General features: G+C 42.5%; 1 protein-coding gene across 6 annotated transcripts in view; it reads left to right on the top strand.

The window, feature by feature from the left end:
* LOC118343022 (SH2 domain-containing adapter protein F-like) overlaps nt 1-20,795 on the top strand; it is a 91,690-nt gene that overhangs the window by 55,740 nt on the left and 15,155 nt on the right. Inside the window, exons 3-5 of one of the 6 annotated variants that reach the window (XM_035681737.1) lie at nt 8,479-8,697; nt 9,598-9,696; nt 18,577-18,723. In XM_035681737.1, coding sequence (XP_035537630.1) covers nt 8,479-8,697; nt 9,598-9,696; nt 18,577-18,723 — 465 coding nt within the window. Of the gene's footprint in view, nt 1-8,478; nt 8,698-9,597; nt 9,697-12,252; nt 13,077-18,576; nt 18,724-20,795 lie in introns of those variants that run through there. The other 5 variants (XM_035681780.1, XM_035681755.1, XM_035681746.1 and 2 more) reach the window with 5 other exon arrangements.

Below are 20,795 nucleotides of genomic sequence, written 5' to 3'. Positions count from 1 at the left end.
GTCCTCTGGACTGGAAGGATTGGTAAACAGGTCACAATGCTGCTCCAGCAGAAGTAGCCGTCTCGAATAAAAGGAACAAATCAATACCAAGCGTTCCAGCGTCTCCCTATCTGCTTCCCCTAAGCCCAAAGATGCGAGCTTTTTTTGTACATAATGAATATTTATGTTTCTCTGTTGAACTAGTTACACACTATTTTGTAATTTGCCGCAGTTTCATCTTCATTTTATGCTTGATATGCCTCATAATGAGCCTCGACTTTGAAGTTCAGGAATAGTACGAGTGGCATTATGGGGGTATTTGTAAGAGCCTTTACAGTTTAGACTTGTCTGCGTATTGCTAATAGTAAAACTGGGGTCATTCCCAGTTCAGGTTGTGTAATGTTGCCACAAGAAAAAAAGATTTGCTGCTGTTCTCTGTTAGTAACCCAGTTTGTGAGTAAAATATGTCAACGTTTCAGCATGCATCCATCTCCACTAATGAGAGACAGCCCAAGGAGAGTACAGTGACTGTCAGCTCCACTCAGCGTGGAGGTGATAGAACTTAATTTCCCACAGATTTCTCGGCTGCGGCTTTTGTCTACATTGTTGTGCTGCAGGGAGAGATTATCGGATTATCACACAATAAGGAAAAATGTCAAAAAGTGGCTGGATTTAGAAATATGAGAATCTTCCTACTCGCAGCAAGGCGCCTATTTAAGAGTGCAGCTGTGTGTTGGTTTTGTTCGAGTCTGAGCTTCGCAGTTGACCGTTGAGATCCAAGCACCAGGACGATGTTGTTCTTGTACTGGAAGATCGCAAGTTAGATTCCCACCAGGCTCTCCTGAAAGTGTCCAATGAAGTAAAAAAGCATCCTTAACCGAACACATCTTTCCTACACGTGCATTCTAAAAGCTAACATTTAAAAGTATCTGTTTTCTATGAGTTTACATGACCTCTGTCTGACCCACATCTGCATAAGGCTTTGCTACAGTGCTCCTCTTGTGCCACAAATAGGACGTATTTGTCCCATGTCATCTCTTTCTCAATTGTATTCTGTTTCCAACAGGGAACAGTAGATGAGCAGTCTTGACATCCCCTAGGGAAATGTGAGCTGGTTGAAGGCTTAAGCAGTGAGGTGGTGGGGGTGAGAGTGGGTCTTTGTTGGAGGTCTATCACCATTCATGGCCTATTACCCCCTATGGGGAGGGGGCATGAAGTGACTATTCATCATAGCTACGTCCACGTGTCAAAAGACCCCCCCCCCCCNNCCCCACGACCACACAAGCAGATGAGCATCATGACAAGAGGCACTCAAGGCATAGCTAGCTCCTCTTTCCTTCCGCTCCTCTCCCTTCCTTTCTCCTGTCCTCTGTTTATCTCCTCTCTTCTTCCCAGTTCCCTTCCCAGAACCAATCCCATTCCCATGCTGTCGTCTCCTCCCGGCAGCCATACACAACCTGAACTCTGGGTGCACTCTCCTCTAATCCACTGCCAGTCTTATCTCTGCTCAGGAACAATAGCCACAGAGCAAGCACAGCTCAGAACCGCAGCCTGCAGAAAAATAGCTCACTCCCACAAGGCTGTGGGACCCTTTGCATCCAACAGCGTCAGCCAAGCAGCCTGTCACTGCTTCACATTAAATCCCCCTCGCTGCGTGTCGAGAAAAGATTCCAGCTTCTGTGTGTTTGACTGTCGTCCAAATGGAATTTCTATTACTGCAGTGCAATCGACAGCAATGGTGAATGACTAATCGCATCTGTACTTGGTGTCGCCTTGTCAGTATGCTGATCTATTGCTCGTCTTTTTGTTTGTTCACTGCGGAGCTGCGTGAGTTAGCTGTGAGGGCTATTCTGTGATTCATGTAGGTAGACGGGCACCTTTCCAAGCCGCTGTTCCCATCCATCTTCTATTAATAAGCTTTCACCTCAGTCCTAACGAGCTGTAATTGCACAGGAGCAATGCAACTGTCCATGCAGTGGCCCTGCAGTGGAGAGGCATTTATATAGGTAAAGCATCCAATCACATGGAGTGCCTCAATTGTGTTACATTATCCCGTGTTAGCAAATCCAGTTAATTACTAATTAATGGATGCCAGACTTTGTTAATTAGCAATCCTTTCAATGATAACAGGAAACTCAATTCCATCTTAAGTTTGTCTGTCTACAGAAATGCCCTCATGTTGTTTCTGAAAGGTTGTACTCAGCTGTTTTTAGCCTTCTCTGTCTCATCCCTAATCCTAACAGTTGTAGACATTTGGTACAGACCTTCATGGTCCCCGGAGCATTAATCATTACAAATATGATCCCCTGGCGGTTCATCTAACGCCATCATCAGGTCAAATTTAGTTTATACCCAAATACCTGCACAACTGATGACATTCCCATTTGCTACGTAGCAAATGTTAGCATGTTAACAGGCTGAACTAAGATGGTAAACATTCTCCCTGCTAAGCATCCACATGCTAGCATTATCACTGTGAGCACGTCAGCTGGTTTGAGCACTTAGAGCCTAAAGGAGTGTCGATGTGTGTATACGTTCAGCGTGGCTTTCCTCCTGCTGCGAAGACAGAAAGCCAGAGACGTGAGCAACAGCGATTATACCGAGAACCAAGAAGGCTACATTGAAGCGTTGGCACATGAAATGGATTTTGAAAGCTCCCTCGAATGCAATGCAAGTTTACCGCACATAGACGCAGTGGTCTGTTAATACTGGAACCTCATAAGTCACCTAACAGTTATGTTCATCAGTAGTGAGCTTTCAAGTGATATGTGTTCATTAGCTGCTGGGTATGGAGAGCCCTTCACTGATGTGCATATTTATTATTCTTGCCACTTGCTCCCTCTGTCTGTGTCTCCCACTCTCTCTTTCCATCACTCTCCTCGACTTCCTGCCGCAGTCTCTTTGTTTATTTCTCCCTCTGTGACAAAGTTGCATCACCTGCCTGTCTCTAATTTCCCATTTTCCCCTCCCTTTCTCAATTCACTTGCTGTCGCTCTTTGTCTCTTTTCTTTTTTCATACATCCCCACTGCTCCCTATGATGCTCCCCTCTCTTCCTCTCCCCCTCTGTCTCTGTTACTTTGTCTGGCTTACTTCCGTCATCGCCCGCCTCCCTCTTGTTTCCTGCTTTGTGTATGTTGTTTTTTAGGCTTACTCTCCTGCTCCAGTAAGGGAATGGATCCATATACATATCACTGTGTTGCGGAAGATATTCTCCAGCTTCTGTTCCCTCAGGCCATCTGGGGGAACAGCACATTTACACATACACGAGTGCACACACCCACACAGGCATGCCTTCACTTCATGTGACTGGCTGCACAATCTAAACTCTTTATTTTTCCGTTTCTATCCTGTACGTGAACAAATGAATACACTTGTGGGGCTTGTTTGAAGTACAGTTTAGATAGATTTCTTGACATTAGTTCACAAAAGTGACACCGCTCTGTGGGTCTGCCTGCATGTGTCTTTCACTATGTGTCATTTGTCTGTCAAAAAGTATGGCTTCCAGCTGAAACTATAAGGCATTCATACGAAAGCACAACCCAAAAATAGTGCGGCGTGACCCAAAACACTCACCTCTCTGGGCCGAGCATGAATAGACTCTGCTTCCAGGCTTCCCAAAAGTACATATAAACGTGTGTGCGTGTGTGTGTGACAGGCATGCAGAGTGTACCCACCACAAGCTCGGCACAGTGTGAGCCAGGAGGACGAAGGATACAGAGAGAACAAACGGCATGGCTGCTTTTGTTGTGTCTGCAGGAGGCTGATGGAGACGCAGCAGCACACAAGCACAGACACACATCCCCCTCGCAGATGGACAGGACTGTCATGTTCACAGAAATACATGACTCTAAAAATCAAAGCTTATTGATTGCACACACTTTGCAGACAAATTGTTTCTAAATCAAGTTAGGAATGTTGAAATTGTGAAAGCTGTGAAAGAAAAAAAGACAACCGAAGCATACATGCTAATTTATTCCTTTTGTCTTTGCCGCTTTTGTTCTGTTATAACACTATGAGACATGAAAATGAAATGAAAATTGACATGCGAGCACAAAGCTGACAGGGTTGTTTTGTCTTTGCTTATCGTAACCATTCTCCCAGAGGTCTGTGGGGAACAGTCAGCGGCAAGAGCCTCATCTCAGCTCCACTCACTAAGCGGAATGACACTCAACAGCAGGCCGCCACGGGTCAAGGAGCAAACACCTTCGCTTGTCAGCCAGTTCTCTGACTGACACACAATACCTGTGGGTGGCCCGCGATATAGCTCAAATCCCTGACTGCCGTCGCAAGATCGACCCTGTTTGCTCTGCACAGACCTGGGCAATCAAAGAGAATGAAATCAAAGCTACCGAAAAGTCTCACAGCTAGATATGAGCCCTGCTGCAGCGGCTTTGTTAATCAACCCTGGAACCTTTTTTTAACATCTTTCTGTCTTTGTCTTGGAACAGGCTTGGCTGGGCCAGTGTCACATATGGCACACAGCTCGCTAAAATACATTTTAGCAATAGTATTCATGTGCAGCACCAGGTTTAGTCATTCCTGTGTGTGAATCAGAAAGCATCTGTTAAGTCATTTATCTGTTTTAATACATTGAACAGTGCTGAGTATTTCTCTCCAGATGCACTCCACAAAGATCCACCGCGTTAATAACCCGGCCCTCTGAAATGATAATAGATACGCCGGTTCAGGATTTCTTTAAGAGTGACTTAGCTGCCAGAGCAGGCAGAGCAAATCCTTGAATCCCTACCCTTGCCTGGGTATTTTCTGGCCATTGTTTTCCTGGGGTGTAAAGTCAATCGCATTTAATCCTTCACTAGTGCACAAGAGATCCCCTCAATCAAATCCAGATATTCACTGTGCTCCTGCAAGCGCTTGGCAGCAGCAAATTCTCTCTGGCTCAGTGGGAGTGGGTGGGTGGCAGTCAACCAGAGAGGCAGATAAATGTGTTTTTCCTTTACATATTCAAGCTTTAGCTTTGCAATAAAAGAACAGTTATGCAGTTGTTTGCTACTTTCTTGCAAATGCAGTCACTTTAACTGGCTGGCAATAATGGAGAGGAAGGATGAATCAGACAGGAGTGGCCTGGATGATGAGGACTGGATGGCGTGGTCAGTCCTTTATGTGCAGCAGGATGCGGCTGCCAGGTTGGTTGCAGTTAATGTTTTTTGATTTAATCCAGAGCTCTCTGCCTGCCCATGCACTGTCATGATAATATGCCCAGAGGGCTCCTCCTGTTGTAAGTGGAACAGGAGCCTCCCTGGATTTATTGCAAGGAATATATTCCTCTCTCTCCCATGGGATTAATCTCTCTAGTTCATGAACCAGAGAGGAAGACGATTACAAAGACTGGATCTGTCACTTGTTTCAAAGCTTAGTGCTTCTCCTCACTGCTTCGGATTTTTAACTCGCATGTGGGACTCTACATTCAACTGAGTGGTGAATTTCAGTTGAGCTTTTATGGCAGTCGGTATCCATGTCTTTTCTCATTCTCATTCTCGAATGCAGCTGTTTGGTTCTCAGCAGTAGGCTCTGCTGTCCCCTCACACATATTTTTCATTGGCACTAAACAGCTGGTTGTGGTCAGTTCTACTGCTGCTGCTGCTGCTACATGAGGACTAGAGTGTGACACACTTTCAAGAAGTTTAATTGTTTCTTAAAATACTTACTAACTCAAAACCTTGGATTTTTTGGAGCTGTATAGATTATGTTAAAATGTCTCCTTTTCTTCACCTTATACACAAGTTGTTAAAAATGGGAAAATAAATGAAATATTGCAAGCTTTTATGGGTCTGAATGTGGGGGTTGACAGGGCCAAGTAGGCAAGGGGCAAAAAGGCAAAAGAGAGGAAGTGCAGCATCTGCACAAGAACTCTGACATCCGGGGAGGGGGAGGTATGAGGTATATCAAGGGAGGGTGTGGTGACTGACCTCTGACCCTCAAAGGAAGGGTAGAGGTCAAAGACGGAAGATGGACTGCAGCTGTGTTGCAACATGCAACCCCATTGCATGCCAATCACTGCAATTTGCCTAGACAGACATGTCCCCACCCACTTTACCAAGCATGCCCTAACAGGAGCTGAAAAAGTGAAGGATGGAAGGATAAAAGGAAGGAAGGGTGGTTGGAAGGATGAAAGAAATTTAAAAAAGACAGTGGGATGAAGGGAAGAAGGTCAACAGGGCTCATATCTCCACACACAAGGCCTCATTCTTTGGAGCTAGCAGGGAGTCTCAATCCACCGCAGCAGTTTATCGAAGGCAGCGTGCCTTCAATTAAAGGGTTCTCCCCACAAGATGTACTCACCACCCCACCAATATTACCCTCCTCCCCTCCCACTCTCATTGAACCCCCTCCGTATGCCTCCCCTTGCTTCTTTCACCCTCTTCTACAGTTATTTGTTCTTCTGCAGGGGAGGTAGGACCTAATCATGCCAGGATCTCGTAATACCAAGTCTTTTAACTGCTAGATCAAAGAGTGCAAGTTTGCCTAATGCAGGATTACGTTGCGATACGGGATCTGGCAGCTACACCTCACTCAACCCCTCCACTTCCACCACCACCACCGGCGGGTAGCTCCATTAGGCTCAACGCTTTGCTCATTTTTCCGCAAGAGCTCCCTTGGGCTAAGAGGCAATTATGCAGTAGTGTGGCATAATATTTCATTCTCTTCACATTGCATTACTCTATGGTGGTGCTAGCCACTAACAGCTTCATGTGGCCCAGGAGGAAGGGTGCAGGCTGCTAACAACTTCATATGAGTAGAGAGAGATTGGAGAGAGGAGGCGGAGGAAAGGGGAGAAGAGGAGAGGTTCTCAAGGGCATGATGCTTCATTAGGAGTCAGGTCTGTTTCACCTCCTTTCATGCAGAATAAAAGGGTGTGCATACATCTTAGTTTAGGTCAGGCGATTTTAAGCAGATTTACAACATGAATGGAGAAACATAAATATATGCATATGTATCATCATTCTGAACCTTACATCCAACATTTATATGGGAAAAGTCTTATTCAGGAAAAACTGCTCTTTTACTTTCATTTCATACAGGGGCAAGGAATTATTCAAGGCAGCGTCTATGTTATACATGATTTTATATGTATACAGTAGAAAGTATGGACTCTTCAAAACAGACACACCAGATAACTGAAAAATGCTCCAGGAAGTGTTTACTGGTGCATTTACGAGCAATTCCAAAGTGCAAAACATGTGGGTCCCTTTATGCATTGTGTGAAGATTACACAAGGTGAAATGCCGTTACACCCTCATTTCTTTTTGCCCAACCACTACGATAGATAAAATCCACACCACATTGAGAGACTAGCAGCTTTTTGCTTGAGCAATTTCTTTTCTGGCACCGTAAGTCCTCTCTCATAGTACACCTTTGGATTTTTTTTTTTGCTGTAGAGAAAATCTCCTACCTCCGTCTGAGGCGGTAAAGTTATTTGAAAACTGTCTATCTTGAGGTGAAGTATGCTGATGCTGCTCAGTGGTCAGCCAGTTGATCTGTCTCTGTTGACGACAGTTGCACAGATTGCCATGGAGTCTTTCTACAAACAGGAGGGGCCTTTTTCCAACCCGCTGGGCTACCTTGCTCTTAGAATGGCAAAGTCATCAGAATATTGTTTGTTTTCTAACACTTGCTGTATTTTTGGAGGGGAAACCTAGAGGGAGGTGGGAAAGGAAATTGGTTACCCTTCTTCTGACAGAGCAGGTATGTGCAGCCCAGGGCAAGGCTGTTCAGAACTGTTGTGTGGTTCTGCTGTATTCAGGGAGGTTACACTGTATGCTTTTGCAGGTACTCAGCCTCCCAATACCCCTTTTCTCCCCTTTAAACTCTCTCTTCTGATTCCCGCTTCTGTCGTCAGTTCATCACATGTACAGAACTCATGCACTCCATCAACATGCAGAACTTTTCTTCCTAATTATCGCTGGTGGGTAATTTACACTTCAGATATAAAATGAGCAGAAGAGATAAGATTGTTCTGGACACAGTGTCTATAGCATCTATAGCCATCTTCGCATTGCAGTGCCTAACTAACTGTTGTTAGAATGCATTTAGGCTACAGTTTGAGGTCCCAGTGCCAACACTGGCAACTTTTGGACAAATTTAATGTTAACAGTTGGTTGCCTCAGCTGCTCAAAAATAAATGTATCTCTCTGGTCTGATGTTATTAGTGCCCTTTAGCCTGTAAACTGATGTCCATTGGCTGTGATTTCAGCCATATAATAACAAGGATGCGAGCAGCTGAAACTGTACATATGTGGGTATTTTGTCTCCTAGTCAAATCAGTTGAAATATCACCACACATTTATCATCTGCTATACAAGAAATGTGCAGCCAGGCTTTATAAAATTTGTTGCTTCAATGTTTTGTAAGTGCATCTACAGCCATAAATCCTCATTTCTCATATGCTGACGGTTTTCTCCCCCACTGAGACATTTTCATCTATAAAGTTTTATTTCAGAAACCCAGCATTAACGACCAGCCTTTCTCCCTGTTTATAGAAATACGATCTGGTGGACGAGGACCTAAGGATGGATCGGTGAGGCAGCTGCCCCTGTACGACACGCCGTATGAGCCAGCCGAAAACGGCGGAGACTCTGACCCTGAGCGCTTGCGCTGCCCCAGGGAAAGCCGACTCCCCCAGGATGACGAGCGACCCCCTGAAGAGTATGACCAGCCCTGGGAGTGGAAGAAAGAGAGGATTTCCAAAGCCTTTGCAGGTACGACAGAGACATGAGATTGAACTTTATTATGCCATCAACATAATATATGAGGTAGCTAAGACAAATGAGTAACATACTGTATATGATAAAAAGACCTTTGTTGGAAAAAAACAGCCTCCCTGCTTTACTCTTTCTTGCAAAATCATTATAGAAATGCATTTGTTCTTGAAACAGACAGAATACAAGCTTCTTAATCCTAATCCAAATTAAAATACATTTTAAATTTAAAAAAGAAATTCTACCTGTTACTGTACTGCTACTGTTAGGGCTGATGTCAAAAGCTCAGACAGTGAATCTGACCATGTAAACTAATCCAGTTAGGCATGACTGCATTTCTGTAAGGGTTGCCTTATTTAAATTTCAAGCTTTTAACACGGTAAATCTGAAACTGTTTCTCTTCTGCTTAACTAACCCAGATGTTTCCCAGCTCTAATAAATTAGATTTTGGCTCCTGTCAGGTTTTGAGGGCTTTGCCGCTGTTGTTGCTGCTGCTGCTGCTGCTGCTTTAAACACTTCTCTTTTCTTCCCTCTGTTAAAGCACCTGCTAAGTTCACTTGCAGGTGTCCAGTCTACTGTTTGCTGTTTTGATCCAACTGCTGCCTGTTTTAAACTAAGATGATACATAAGCTGCTTGGGGGGCATGATTGGTTGTGCAGGTGCATGTAGGTTCAGGTAGTCCCTGTGGTTCCAGAGCTTCAGCATGGCTAACACAGCCATAACATCAAACAGGGCTGTTCCTGGAGAGAATACGGCTTTGGAATATTAATATGCAACCCAAATTTAAAAAAAAAAAGCCAAGCCTTTTAACTGATATAAAAAAAGAAAATCAGCAACCCATGACTCTATTTTTCATCGCCCCTTTTCTCTTTATATTTTTTCTTTTTTATCCTTGAACAGCTCTGCTTTGTTATGACTGCATTAGCTACGAGGGCTCTTTAAGTGGCACTGGATCAGGTCCCCACGGAGGAAAGGACTGCACTTCTAAATCCCTCACAGGTACCATTGGAGATGGGGCTGGGGATTGACTCTTGTCTTTCTGTATTTTCATTTTAGACTTAGACTTTGATGCCTTATGGGTTGCACTGAAAGCTTGTGGTTTGGGGTTTATTACTTACCTAAATCCTCAGCACACAGGTTAAACATTTAATTAAACACTGATCTTACAAGCATGTTTTGCAGGTTATTAGCACTAGTAAGAATTGCTCAACACTACAAAAATGAACACGTGAGCCCTAAATTCTCAAACCCAAAGCTTCCAGTATGTTGAAAAAAGGTCATCCACTTACAGTAAAATGAAAATGAGCTTACTTTTAAAATTGTCTTGATTGAAATGACATTATCAGGATGTTACTAGTATGATTGCAGAGTGCTTGAAGTGGACCAAAAAAGGCACCGAAACTGTAGAAATACTCTTTAAATCAGTTCATCAATTCACATGAGTGTAACAAGTGCAGTAAGTGCAGTAACACATCTTGGTGCTCAGAAAAAGGGCTGATGTGTACGGGTCAAAGGAGTGAATCTGTGTCGATTCCTTCACCTTTTAATGAAATACTGCATTTCCCTTTATGGGGATGTTCTGCACACAATTGTAGAGCTGATTCATTGTTAGGTGATTTCTACTGTAATGGTGTACAAGCTCACACTGTGCTTCCCCTCTGTTTACAAAGACACAAACAAACAGATCCAATGAGTGAACACAGACTTACTGAGGTGTTTACATAAACATGTTTCATTAGATATTAGCTTCGATGTACTTACTTACTTACTGTGAACATATTTGTGCTTGTATATCTTAGGTCAGCTTTTACATTTGAACTGTAAATAGTTTTGTAGAGCTATAATTGATTCAGAAATTCTTAAGTGTCAAAGTGTATCCCCCATGATAACATCGGGATGACTAAATCATCAATGAATTAACTATTCCTTTTTTAATTACAGCTGAATGAAAGAAGACATTATAAATATGCATGTCCCGAAGGCTCATTGGGGTGTACAGTTGGGAAAAGAAGTCGCCAAGTTTGTCATTTGTTTTTTACACTTGGAAGAGTAATTGAACTTGTGTGAATGTAATTTAACAGAGGAGATGAGCACAGAGCAATATGAAAATAATGACGTTTTCTTCATTATGATTCGATCCTACTCTATTTTTTATGCTTTTATTTTTATTTCCTCTATAGTATTTATCTCTTAATTTCCCTTCTGTTTGCTTTAGAAACACTGCATTGTATTTGCAAGGCATTTTAATAAAGCAAAATAGATTAGGAATAGAGAGGGTGAGAGAGAGATAAATCCCTGTTGGTGTTCTGCTGTTGATGGCTGGTAAAGATGGACTCACTCGGGACTTGGTTAGAGATCTGAAGGAAGATCACGAGATTTGGCGTGGTAAAAGGAAAGTGCATTCTAAAACACATTTTGCATACAGTTGCGATCATTTGTGTCAAGGCAGTTTGGGGATTTTAGTAATACAACTGTTCTTTTCTGTGACAGAATGATTGGGAAATGTACATCTTTGTCACATACAACAAATAAGACGTCTAATAATACAATTCAACCTAGCTTGTTGACATATAGGGTCATTGTACTGATGGAACACTCAGTTTCATTTACATGGAACCATATACAAGCTGTGGTGTATGAATATTTTTTACCTATCAGATGTTTTCATATTTTTACCTGCAAAGAATGTATAAATAATACAAACATATTTTATTTTGATCCCCAAACTGTCTTGGCATAACTGTCCCTGTAGTGTATGTAAACTTTTGACTGCCATTGTATATTATTTCTATTATATTACAAAGCTGAGCTTTAATGTCCAATATAGTCTTATACAAAATCCTCAAGCCACTTTCATAGGCCGTGAATAATAGAACAATCCAAGAACAATATGGCAGCATCCACAGTGAATTTATTTGAATAAAAGGACATTATCTGATTCTCAACTCTTAGCCCAATGTTGAAATGAAACTAGTTTTGATGTAATGACTGAAACAAAAACTGTTCTCTGGTCCTCTGCTTGATGGATGGCTTGCACTCTATATATGTACATACAGATCATACGTCTGTCTAGTCATTCATCATCTTTTTGTGTTTCCTAATGTTTTGTGACTTCATTTCTTTTTAAAATAGCAGTCTCTGCCAGTGATTAGTTAAATAAGGGATGCTGCATTCTTAATCACTTTCCTTCTCTCCCTCATTATTTTTCTGTCAAGCAGCACTCAGAAGAGTTTGTTTAGGGCGCTATTTACTAATACATCCTTCTTTCAACTCCCTCTTTACAGACAGCGTCCCTCTTTTGATGATTATTAATTTAATTTCCATTGGATGTCAAAGTGTTGGCTGGGAATTGGAGAGATAAGTCTTTAAGTTGTCTTTCAAAGAAGAAAGCTACAGCCCAAAAAAGTACTTTGATTTATTACATGTCTTCATTCTGTGTTATGTTTAATTCAGGCAGGAATAATTCCCCACTATTTGGATGACAGAAAAAGGAAGAATGATGAGAAAGACGTCTATGGGACAAGCCTTGTCAACACAGGCTTGTTTCTCTTGCAGGTGTCGGCGTAGACTGGCCTTGGATCCAGACATCAAGGGGCTTAGAGAAAGTTTCCCACCTTTCAAGGCTTGGGCTTACAGCATGTGCCTGCACTGAAGGCTCTGATCTTTGCAACCAGCTTACCTCTGATGTCAAGAAATTATACACTATTTAAGCGTTTAAATCCACTTTTGAGACAATTCTTTATACTGTCGATAATCCCGCTGTACCAGCCGTCCCTGTCTTATCCCTCCTGGCACTATTTTAAATATAGTCAACCTAGAGTCGTCAGATGCTGCCCGGTTACCCTTGGCTTCCCCATCTTAAACATCTATATGAACCACTGGGTACTCACTGTCAAGCTGAATCACAACACCAATGTCGATGAGTTCTGATCCAATCAATTCTCTAAAAACATTAAAGTCTTTGGTATCATAATTCTTATAGTGGCAGTGTTGAATTGTCATGCATCCATATTCAAAGCGGGGTTACTTGGAGTTTATGAAATGTTAGACTGGAGTCATAAGGTCATGGGCTTACTGAGACGTCTGGACATGTTTATTGAAGTAGTTGTGTAATTCAGGTTGGGATTGGATTTCATGGCTGGTTAAAAGTCTCTAATTTTATATATTTTTTTTTAGTGGAATCTGTAACTAGATATTTTTGGTTTCTCCAACCAGGGCCATGTGTGTTTGGTAGTTCCAGCATCATCAGAGGTACATTTACTGAACTATTTTTAGTTGTTGGAGTGAGTGGAAAAAAGCTGGATGTGAGCTTGGTTTGGTTTGGAGACTATTTACCAATCAAAACAGTGGTGTGAATATATATATATCAAAAACAAAAATGTATTTAAATCTTTTTTCCGCCATGGGTCAGTTCAGATCAGTAAGATTTCTAAGTATTAGATTTTTCAAAGCTACTTTGTGATTAAACATTGGCCTACTGCAGCGTTGCAGCATTTATTTCAGTTCATTGCCAGTTAAGTGTTGTAGATAACATGGTTGAACTGGAGATTTTGTAATAACCTGTGTGGTGTCTGATTGCTCATGTTGTTTGCCCGACTGGGCTCCATTGTGGTGGTGTTACCGTGTCCCCAGATGTCAGCAATTAACTTGTAAAAATATTTTCAGGCCTGATGCAAGCGCTTCTGTGGGCAGACTGTTTTAAAGTCAACCTAACTGCAGCTCCGTGTGCTGTTTCTAGAGCGCAGTTTTCCTCAGTTATGTTTCTATAGTGCTGAAGCACTGTGGCTGGCTGTGTAATATCAATGACTAATGATGCTGTTCACCGTTCAGATTTCAGAGGCACTTTCCTGCTCTCATCAAAACCTTCACGGTTTACATTCCGACAATTATGTGGGAAATGAAAGTGTCTGCAAACAAAGTATGAACAGATAATGAAAAAATATGCACAACCTTACCGTGGAATGGGTGTGTACAAAAAGAAAGAAAAAGAGGCGGGGAGATTAAATAAGTACCAAGTGCTGCCTACGCCCTCCCACCATGGTATAACGTGATAATGCAATCTGCATAAAAGACTATTTGTCTTCATTAATGATGGGGGAAGGAGAGCAGACTAATGCTCCATGCTGCAGCCCTTTTTCCTCAGCTGTCCCTATCACTGTCTGCATGCTCGCCTCTTCACAACACTTGGCCTGGTGTTATTATTCACTGTTGGGCTATCTCCTGACAGGTATGCAATGGAATGTAAATTCCGTGCCTTGTTAGAGTGTTGGGAGGCTGTGTACTTGCGGTTTGGTTAATCACTCATCTTCACTGCCCCCCACCCTCACACCCCCACACACACACGCACTCGCCACTGTCTCTTCCCTACCTCCCTCCCGGCTGCTGAGTAGGTGATGGATGAGCCTGGAGGTGAAGAGTGAGGGAGACACATTAGAATTTGACCATATGAAGAAGCCTGCATGTGAGGGCAAGAGAAAGTGCGCTCGCATGTCCATCAGTGTAAGCCTCACTCACACACCCAGACATGGACACGCCGCCATCGGAAATCTGAGCCTCATCACAGCAGGAATGGGATCGAGAGCCATTGTTACTTAATCTCCTTGCCCTCTGTTACCTGCTACTAACTCCTTTCGCTTGGCTCCCGGCCAGCGGGGTACCACGCATTTAACACGGGAGATAAGAGAAGGTGCTGCCGCTTGCTCCCTCAGGTCTTGAGTAGCTTTATGGTTTTTTAATTAATCTTCACAGGCTTAACGACACAGAAATCTGAGGCTCAAGTGTAATGTCCTAAAATAAATAATTGATTCAGTTACAGTCCTGCGCTGGTTATTTGCACCGGGGATTAAGGCCAGCTGTTTCATGGGTGCCATGGTTCTGTTTCTCTCTGCGTGGCTGATCCGGTTTCCCCCATGCTGTCTGTCACTCTCCTGCTCTGTCTCGTCCTCCTGGCCTCCGCTGCAACACCCTGCTGATAACCTTCCTGACAGCCCTCTTTCATGAGCCTCAAATGTGTCCTGCCGTCTTTCACCGAGCGCTGCCACAGGTCTTATCTTCACTCACACACATTGGCCACACACAACAGCTCACTGTAAACCTCCCTCACAAAGTATAGAAGCAGCTCTCCTCCAGCCTGGAAGCTCCTGCTGGCCGGCAGTCAATAACAGGTCTCTTCTTTCTGTCTCCTGATAGAAGACCAGGGAAAAAGGCCTTGCTGTCATCTCATCTCCATCACCTATTTTCTGCACCACTTTCATTTTTAATGCAAACACACAGACTTTCAAAACAGATCTGTGCTTTGAAAGAGAGCCGGACCGTATAATGCGCCGGATACAGTATGCGGAGAATTATGAGGTGGCATTTCAGTTCCCCTGGAGCATTACACAGTTGTTATCTGTAATGATTTGGGTGCCGATGGAACAAACACGTCTTCAGAAGAGGCTGTTTTTGTGTTCTAAGCTCTTCTGCTCACAATGTGCGGCATAAACATCACAATCTTCCAGCTTGTTTTGAATATGCATGCAATTAGCCAACCAAATTAAGCAGAACTAAATTAAATGGCGTTGGTGGAAACAAGCATAGCTGGTGATTTATGGTGCTGCAGTGTTTACGGTGATGAAGTGCCATGGGCTAATGAAAAGCCTGTAAACAAATACCTGGCTTCAAAAATAGATCTGCTCCTGGAAGAACAAAGGGAAGGTAAACACAGATAGAAAAGGATCCCTTGTCCATTGTTCCTACACTCTCTGGTTCTTTTGATGAACTGTACTCTCAACATAGCTGTGAAACAAATAATTAATCAGCCGCATCCCGAGGAGTTAGTGAATGCCCATGCTAAGGAAACGTGACGCTGTTTTTAAATGTTTCAACATGGCCACTTGTGTGTAGTTAACTTAAGTGGCAGGTGCTTTGTCAGTCTGATGAGTGATGGCATATTGATCCAAATGCAATCAGATTAGAGGACAAAGATTTAGTAATCTTTAGGTATATATACAGATCTTTTCAAAATCAGCACTGACACATTTGACTCTGCATGAAATCTGTGTTTTTTGCTACCAATAATAATTGCATTTAATAATTCTATATTTAAACAGAATCTTTTTTTGTTCAGAATATTTTCCAATTAATCAGTCATTATGACTTAGAAATCACAGTGAGTGTAATTTACATTTCCTACCTGATCTTCACCTCCAGGCTCTAAAACACTTGTTGTTCACACGCAGTACCATCCACAGAGCTGATAATCAGTTGCAATCTGCATCAGCCAGTAAAGCTGTAAGCAGGTTTATTTAGCGCTGTGTGTATATGTTTCATGAAGTGCAGTGTGATGGGGGCAGATATGTGAGAATGTCAGTGTGATAAGCCTTCAGGGTTTATGTGTAAATCAACTCTTGGGTGTGACGGCAACTGCTGTTGTCACCTTAGTCCTGAATTTGAATTTGTCACTGAAGAGTGCTACAAGGTGTAAAGATGCACTCATCCATGAGGCAACATGGCATCAATGATTATTCACGAGGGCCTAGGGACTGGCTGTACTTTTGAATACGTTACAAGGTGAGCGAGATTCCAGTCACCCTGAGTTTTTAAAAAAACCCAAAACACCTGGCTATTGAATCAGTTTACTTCAATTTTCACAGTGCTAAATGCTATTATTCAGCTGTGCAACCAAGCGAATCTGAGCCACATTCGCCCAAATCGTCTCCTCGTCCTCGCAGCAAGGCTGCAGAGTGCAGGCAGCCTTCTGCTCCCAAAACAATTACACGCTAATCTGCAATGTGAAATGAGTATTAGGCTTTTAATCTCATAGGAAGAGAGTCCCCTACTTCACCCCAAAGTAGTGGAAGTTATATTATCTCCCAGAGTTTCTAACCTTCTGTCTCCGTTCCCCCACCCTCCAGCCCCACCGGTCCACCACCCAACACCTCTCCCATCAGGATAGACAGGAAGCAGCTCCTCCTTCCAACCACCTTTTTCTAGATTAGCCCCCTGACACTTCAGGCCCAGCTATTTAATTGCTTGTCGGATTGAATATTCTCCAGTTTCCACCTTCATCTAGCTCGCAGATATTGCCTCTCATTAGCATGTCCTGTACCATCACCGCTGCAATTCCTTGTAGGGTGGAAGACCGACAAGTCCATAACATTATGTTCATCCTCCCACTGGGAACCAGTCGGTATAGCAACGCAGTGACACACTAATGGTTATGACAACAGCTGCATTCTTCTCATGTTAGGCAGCTGAAGTAGCACTTCGTCAACTATCTTTAGATGTTAAAATGTGTCTCTCTGACTTAGTTACAATCTTGAGTCCTAAACTAAAAGTTAACATTTTCTGCTGTAGGTAATTAATTGTGCAGTAAATGTTATCGTAAACAGTAAAAGTAAGATCAAGGTCGCAGAGACAAAAACAGATTTTAAAGGTCTTAAAGTTTTAAAGTCTTCAACAACTTATTGACGTGTCCCAAAGTGTCCCTGTATCCAGTATCTGCTGGCTGTTATACATCTGCCAATCTGTTGCTACTCTCCTCCTTTTTGCCCACTTCCTCCTGAGTCAAATAAGGCCATCACCGCCCTTACGTGACGATGTGCAGTATAGCTGTCACATTGATGATTTCAGAGCACTCTGATAGATAGAAGTGTAGGCTACCACTGAAGGCTTTTTTTTTTTTTTTTGCCAATTTCAATTTATTTCAATCTTATTCGCCAGCATGAAATGTAATTTAATAAAGAAGGTGACCTTTTTGACTTCACTTCTTCTAGAGTCAAATTGGGCTTAATCTTACCTCTTGATATTTTATTGTAAGTGTGAATATCTTTTCCTATTTTGTTCTTGTATTTGTATGTAATTTAGTTTCTTTTGGCTTTTTCTAGATGACAGAAAAAACATCCTGTCTCCATCCCATTTGTACCCTCAGCTATTTAACAAGTGTCCCTTGCACAGTGACAGATATTCTTTTTAAAGTGTGCTTGACTTACCCTGGTAATGCATCACCTGGACTTGAGGCATACATTATTTAAGGGGCAAAGCCTGGGGAGTGTCCACTGTCTGGATGGATTGCTCAGAGGTACATTCATCCAGTAAAGGATATTGTTCACATTGTTGTATATCTTAATATAGAGGCCTACGGTCTTTTTCTCAAACTCAGCACTAAGAATGACAGCAGAGTGTATGCTGATGTACTGTATCAGGGACTATCTGCAGCTGAGCTCAAGGCGGCTTTATATTTTATTGTCTCCACTTTGAAGGCATGGCATTGCATTATTTCAGCCTGGCTCTTTAGTAAATTCTGTCATACAGAAAAACGCATTACTTCTTGTAATAGGATTGTTTTAGGCAGTCTGGATTTAGAGGTCAGAGGTACTAATTTTTCAGGTAGGGTTGGGGTTCGATAGCATTTTATAGACTCTGAATCGGGTATGCATTTCACTTATTCAGTCTGAATCCTTCCAAATCCCTTATCACAGTAGAGCTTTTAATGTTTGTAATGAACCTTTCACCATTAGCCCTTATTTCTTGTAGAAACCCAGGCATTTTAATTAACCTGGAACCAAATCCAAAATGGCGCCCGCTATCAGAACCCAACCCTACTTTCTGGTAAACTAACTTCACTTGTTTTTCAGTCCTGTTGTGTTCCTTTGCCTTTTCTAGTCCACAGCTACTTCTGATTCTTGGATCACAAAATAAACCAGCTCTCTACTCCAATGCTGGCATCTTCTGCTCTTATCTATTTTTCACTTACACATTCTTCCTTTTCTCTTTTTTCCTCTCTGTGTTCTGTCATTACTTCCCTTTGCTCGCTCCCTTTGTCACTGTCCATTATTGCCTCTCGTTGCTGTCCTCTTCCCTCCATCTCTCCTCTGGTGACTTGGGCGACACTCGCAGTAGAGATTAAAGTGATCAAGGACCTACCGTGGCCCCCTCCTGTCGGGCAGCTCAACACCAGCCCTCCCGTGGTGGAGGAGCTGGAGTCTCCCTCCCAGACAGCTCAGCCCTCGCCAGGACAGACAAGCTGTGACCAGCACCACCATGGTGGGTGTTGGTGTTCACATTGTCCAGCGTCATTCCCATTATTTACCCCCCCCTTTCCATCTGTCAGTCCATTAATCCATCATCCATCCGTCCATTCATCCACTTCCTTTTATGTGGTTATATATATATCTATTGTTATCTTTCTACTTGTCTATCGGATTTTATTAGGGAACCGATTGTTTTTTATTTGAGTGGTGAAGAGTGTGTATGCCCTCACTAAATCAGCATTTAAGTGTGATGTGTTGCTACATTCCCATGTTTGTGAATGTCCTAACCATGCACACATAACTGATATAACTGACATAACAGATTTGTTTTGCACAGAATATCACCAATAATCTTGTTAAAATGGTTTCCTATATGAAGTGAAAGTATCTGCTTAAACTTAACTGGTCAGTTGCTGAAAGACTTCACATCTTTTAGAAGCACTGTATAAAATGACTTTAGGTATTAGCTCAGTAATGACTGCACTTTTCCATCTGGATTACATGTGGCAGAAAATCACTAATTTGTGTGCAGGTTTTAGGGCTGAAGGCTCATTAGTTTTAATTGTGCTGAACTGCCTTCTGCATGCGTAATTGCCATTTGCTGTGACCCCCATTTCCTCTTGTCAACATACTCATAACCGTCCCAGATGTCCCCCTGGCCCGCTGTTCTCTACAAGTGGTTTACATGAATTGAAAAATCAAACTCATTTGAGGCAGTTTCAGCTCTTGACTCGAGTCTCTTCACCTCAGGTTTAGCCATATTTACCATCTTATCAAACACAAAGGACAAGTAATTCATCTATTTTCAACCAATAGAGCAGTTAGTTGATTTTTGAAGCCCTTCCACACAATCACACTCTGGCTGCTGTAATTACCCAGGGAAAACGACGTGTAGCAGAACTAATGCCAGGAATGGGATTTCCCCTGGCAGAGTGGGAAGACTTAGAGTGAGACCATGTAAGAGGACACCGCTGCGTGCTGCAGGCGAGGACAGGGCAAGGAGTTGATTTATGTCCATAAATCCATGGGAAAGATTCTGGTTCCCTCTGTGATGTGAGTGGGTTTAAGATTGGCGTCCAGCTGTAAAGTGATCCTCTCTCTGTCTGAGCCAGTACGGCCCCACTCTACATCCTTGGGGTCAAAGGTCACTGTGGCAGACATAGGGGGTGATGGCCTCCACGACCCCTGTGAATACAGTTACAATGCACCCTTTTGACCTCGGGTGCAGGCAGACCCTCAATCACACCCCAAGACATTAGTCATCCGTACATACACAGGATTGTATACATACTCTAGATCAGCTCAGCCTGGGTAAAGAGCTATGGGCCTGTATGTGTTTGTAAAGGCTCTTGTGGTTTGCTCTAATATAGAGCAGGAAAACAATATCCATTACAGTTCAGGGAAATGTGCCATATCCGTCAAACCTCATTATCAAAATTTAAATGCAGCTTGACAGGGCAGATATTACATCTACATATAAATGGAGGGCACTTTTGTCTAAGTATAATAAAGAGCTTTTCAGCCTTTGTTTTTTGACATGAATTAATTATCCACACTTTGAAGCATTTATTTTACCTTCTCTTTCCTTTAATCTAAGAAAAGAAAAAACAAAGTAATTAAAAGATATCAAGATTCAGCTGACACTTTGGAGGGTCATTCCTTTGTCTTGGAAAACCTAATTAGTTTTATTTTGGGATTTATATGAAAGAAAAACGCATATTCCTAGATGGTGGAATCTCTTAAAATATATTATTAAAAGCTGTCCAACAAATCATTATTTCCCAGGTTCCCAATGCACATAATTAATATCAACATAAAAGTTAGTGATTTTTAAAGCAGCCAGTTCCTAGGGTATCAGAACAGGCTGAGCACTATTTTCAGTGTGCAGTGCATTCTAATGAGATGCAGACCTGTTAATCATTTCACACGTCGTAGCTGGGAAACTTAATTTTCACCTCACAGTACAGCAGTCGATGGCACACTTCGCCCCTCAGACTAGTCATCCTTTTTGATAGGAGTACCATTAGTAAATGAGAATTAATTAGCCAGCTTAATTAGAGAAATTTGCTCAGGAGTATGGGGGGG

The sequence above is a fragment of the Morone saxatilis genome, unplaced genomic scaffold (genome assembly GCF_004916995.1).
Source record: "Morone saxatilis isolate NCDOM2014 unplaced genomic scaffold, NCSU_SB_2.0 Contig11, whole genome shotgun sequence".
NCBI lineage: Eukaryota > Metazoa > Chordata > Actinopteri > Moronidae > Morone > Morone saxatilis.
Note: the sequence above shows the minus strand (reverse complement) of the source record. Positions and strands in the feature narration are given on the sequence as shown.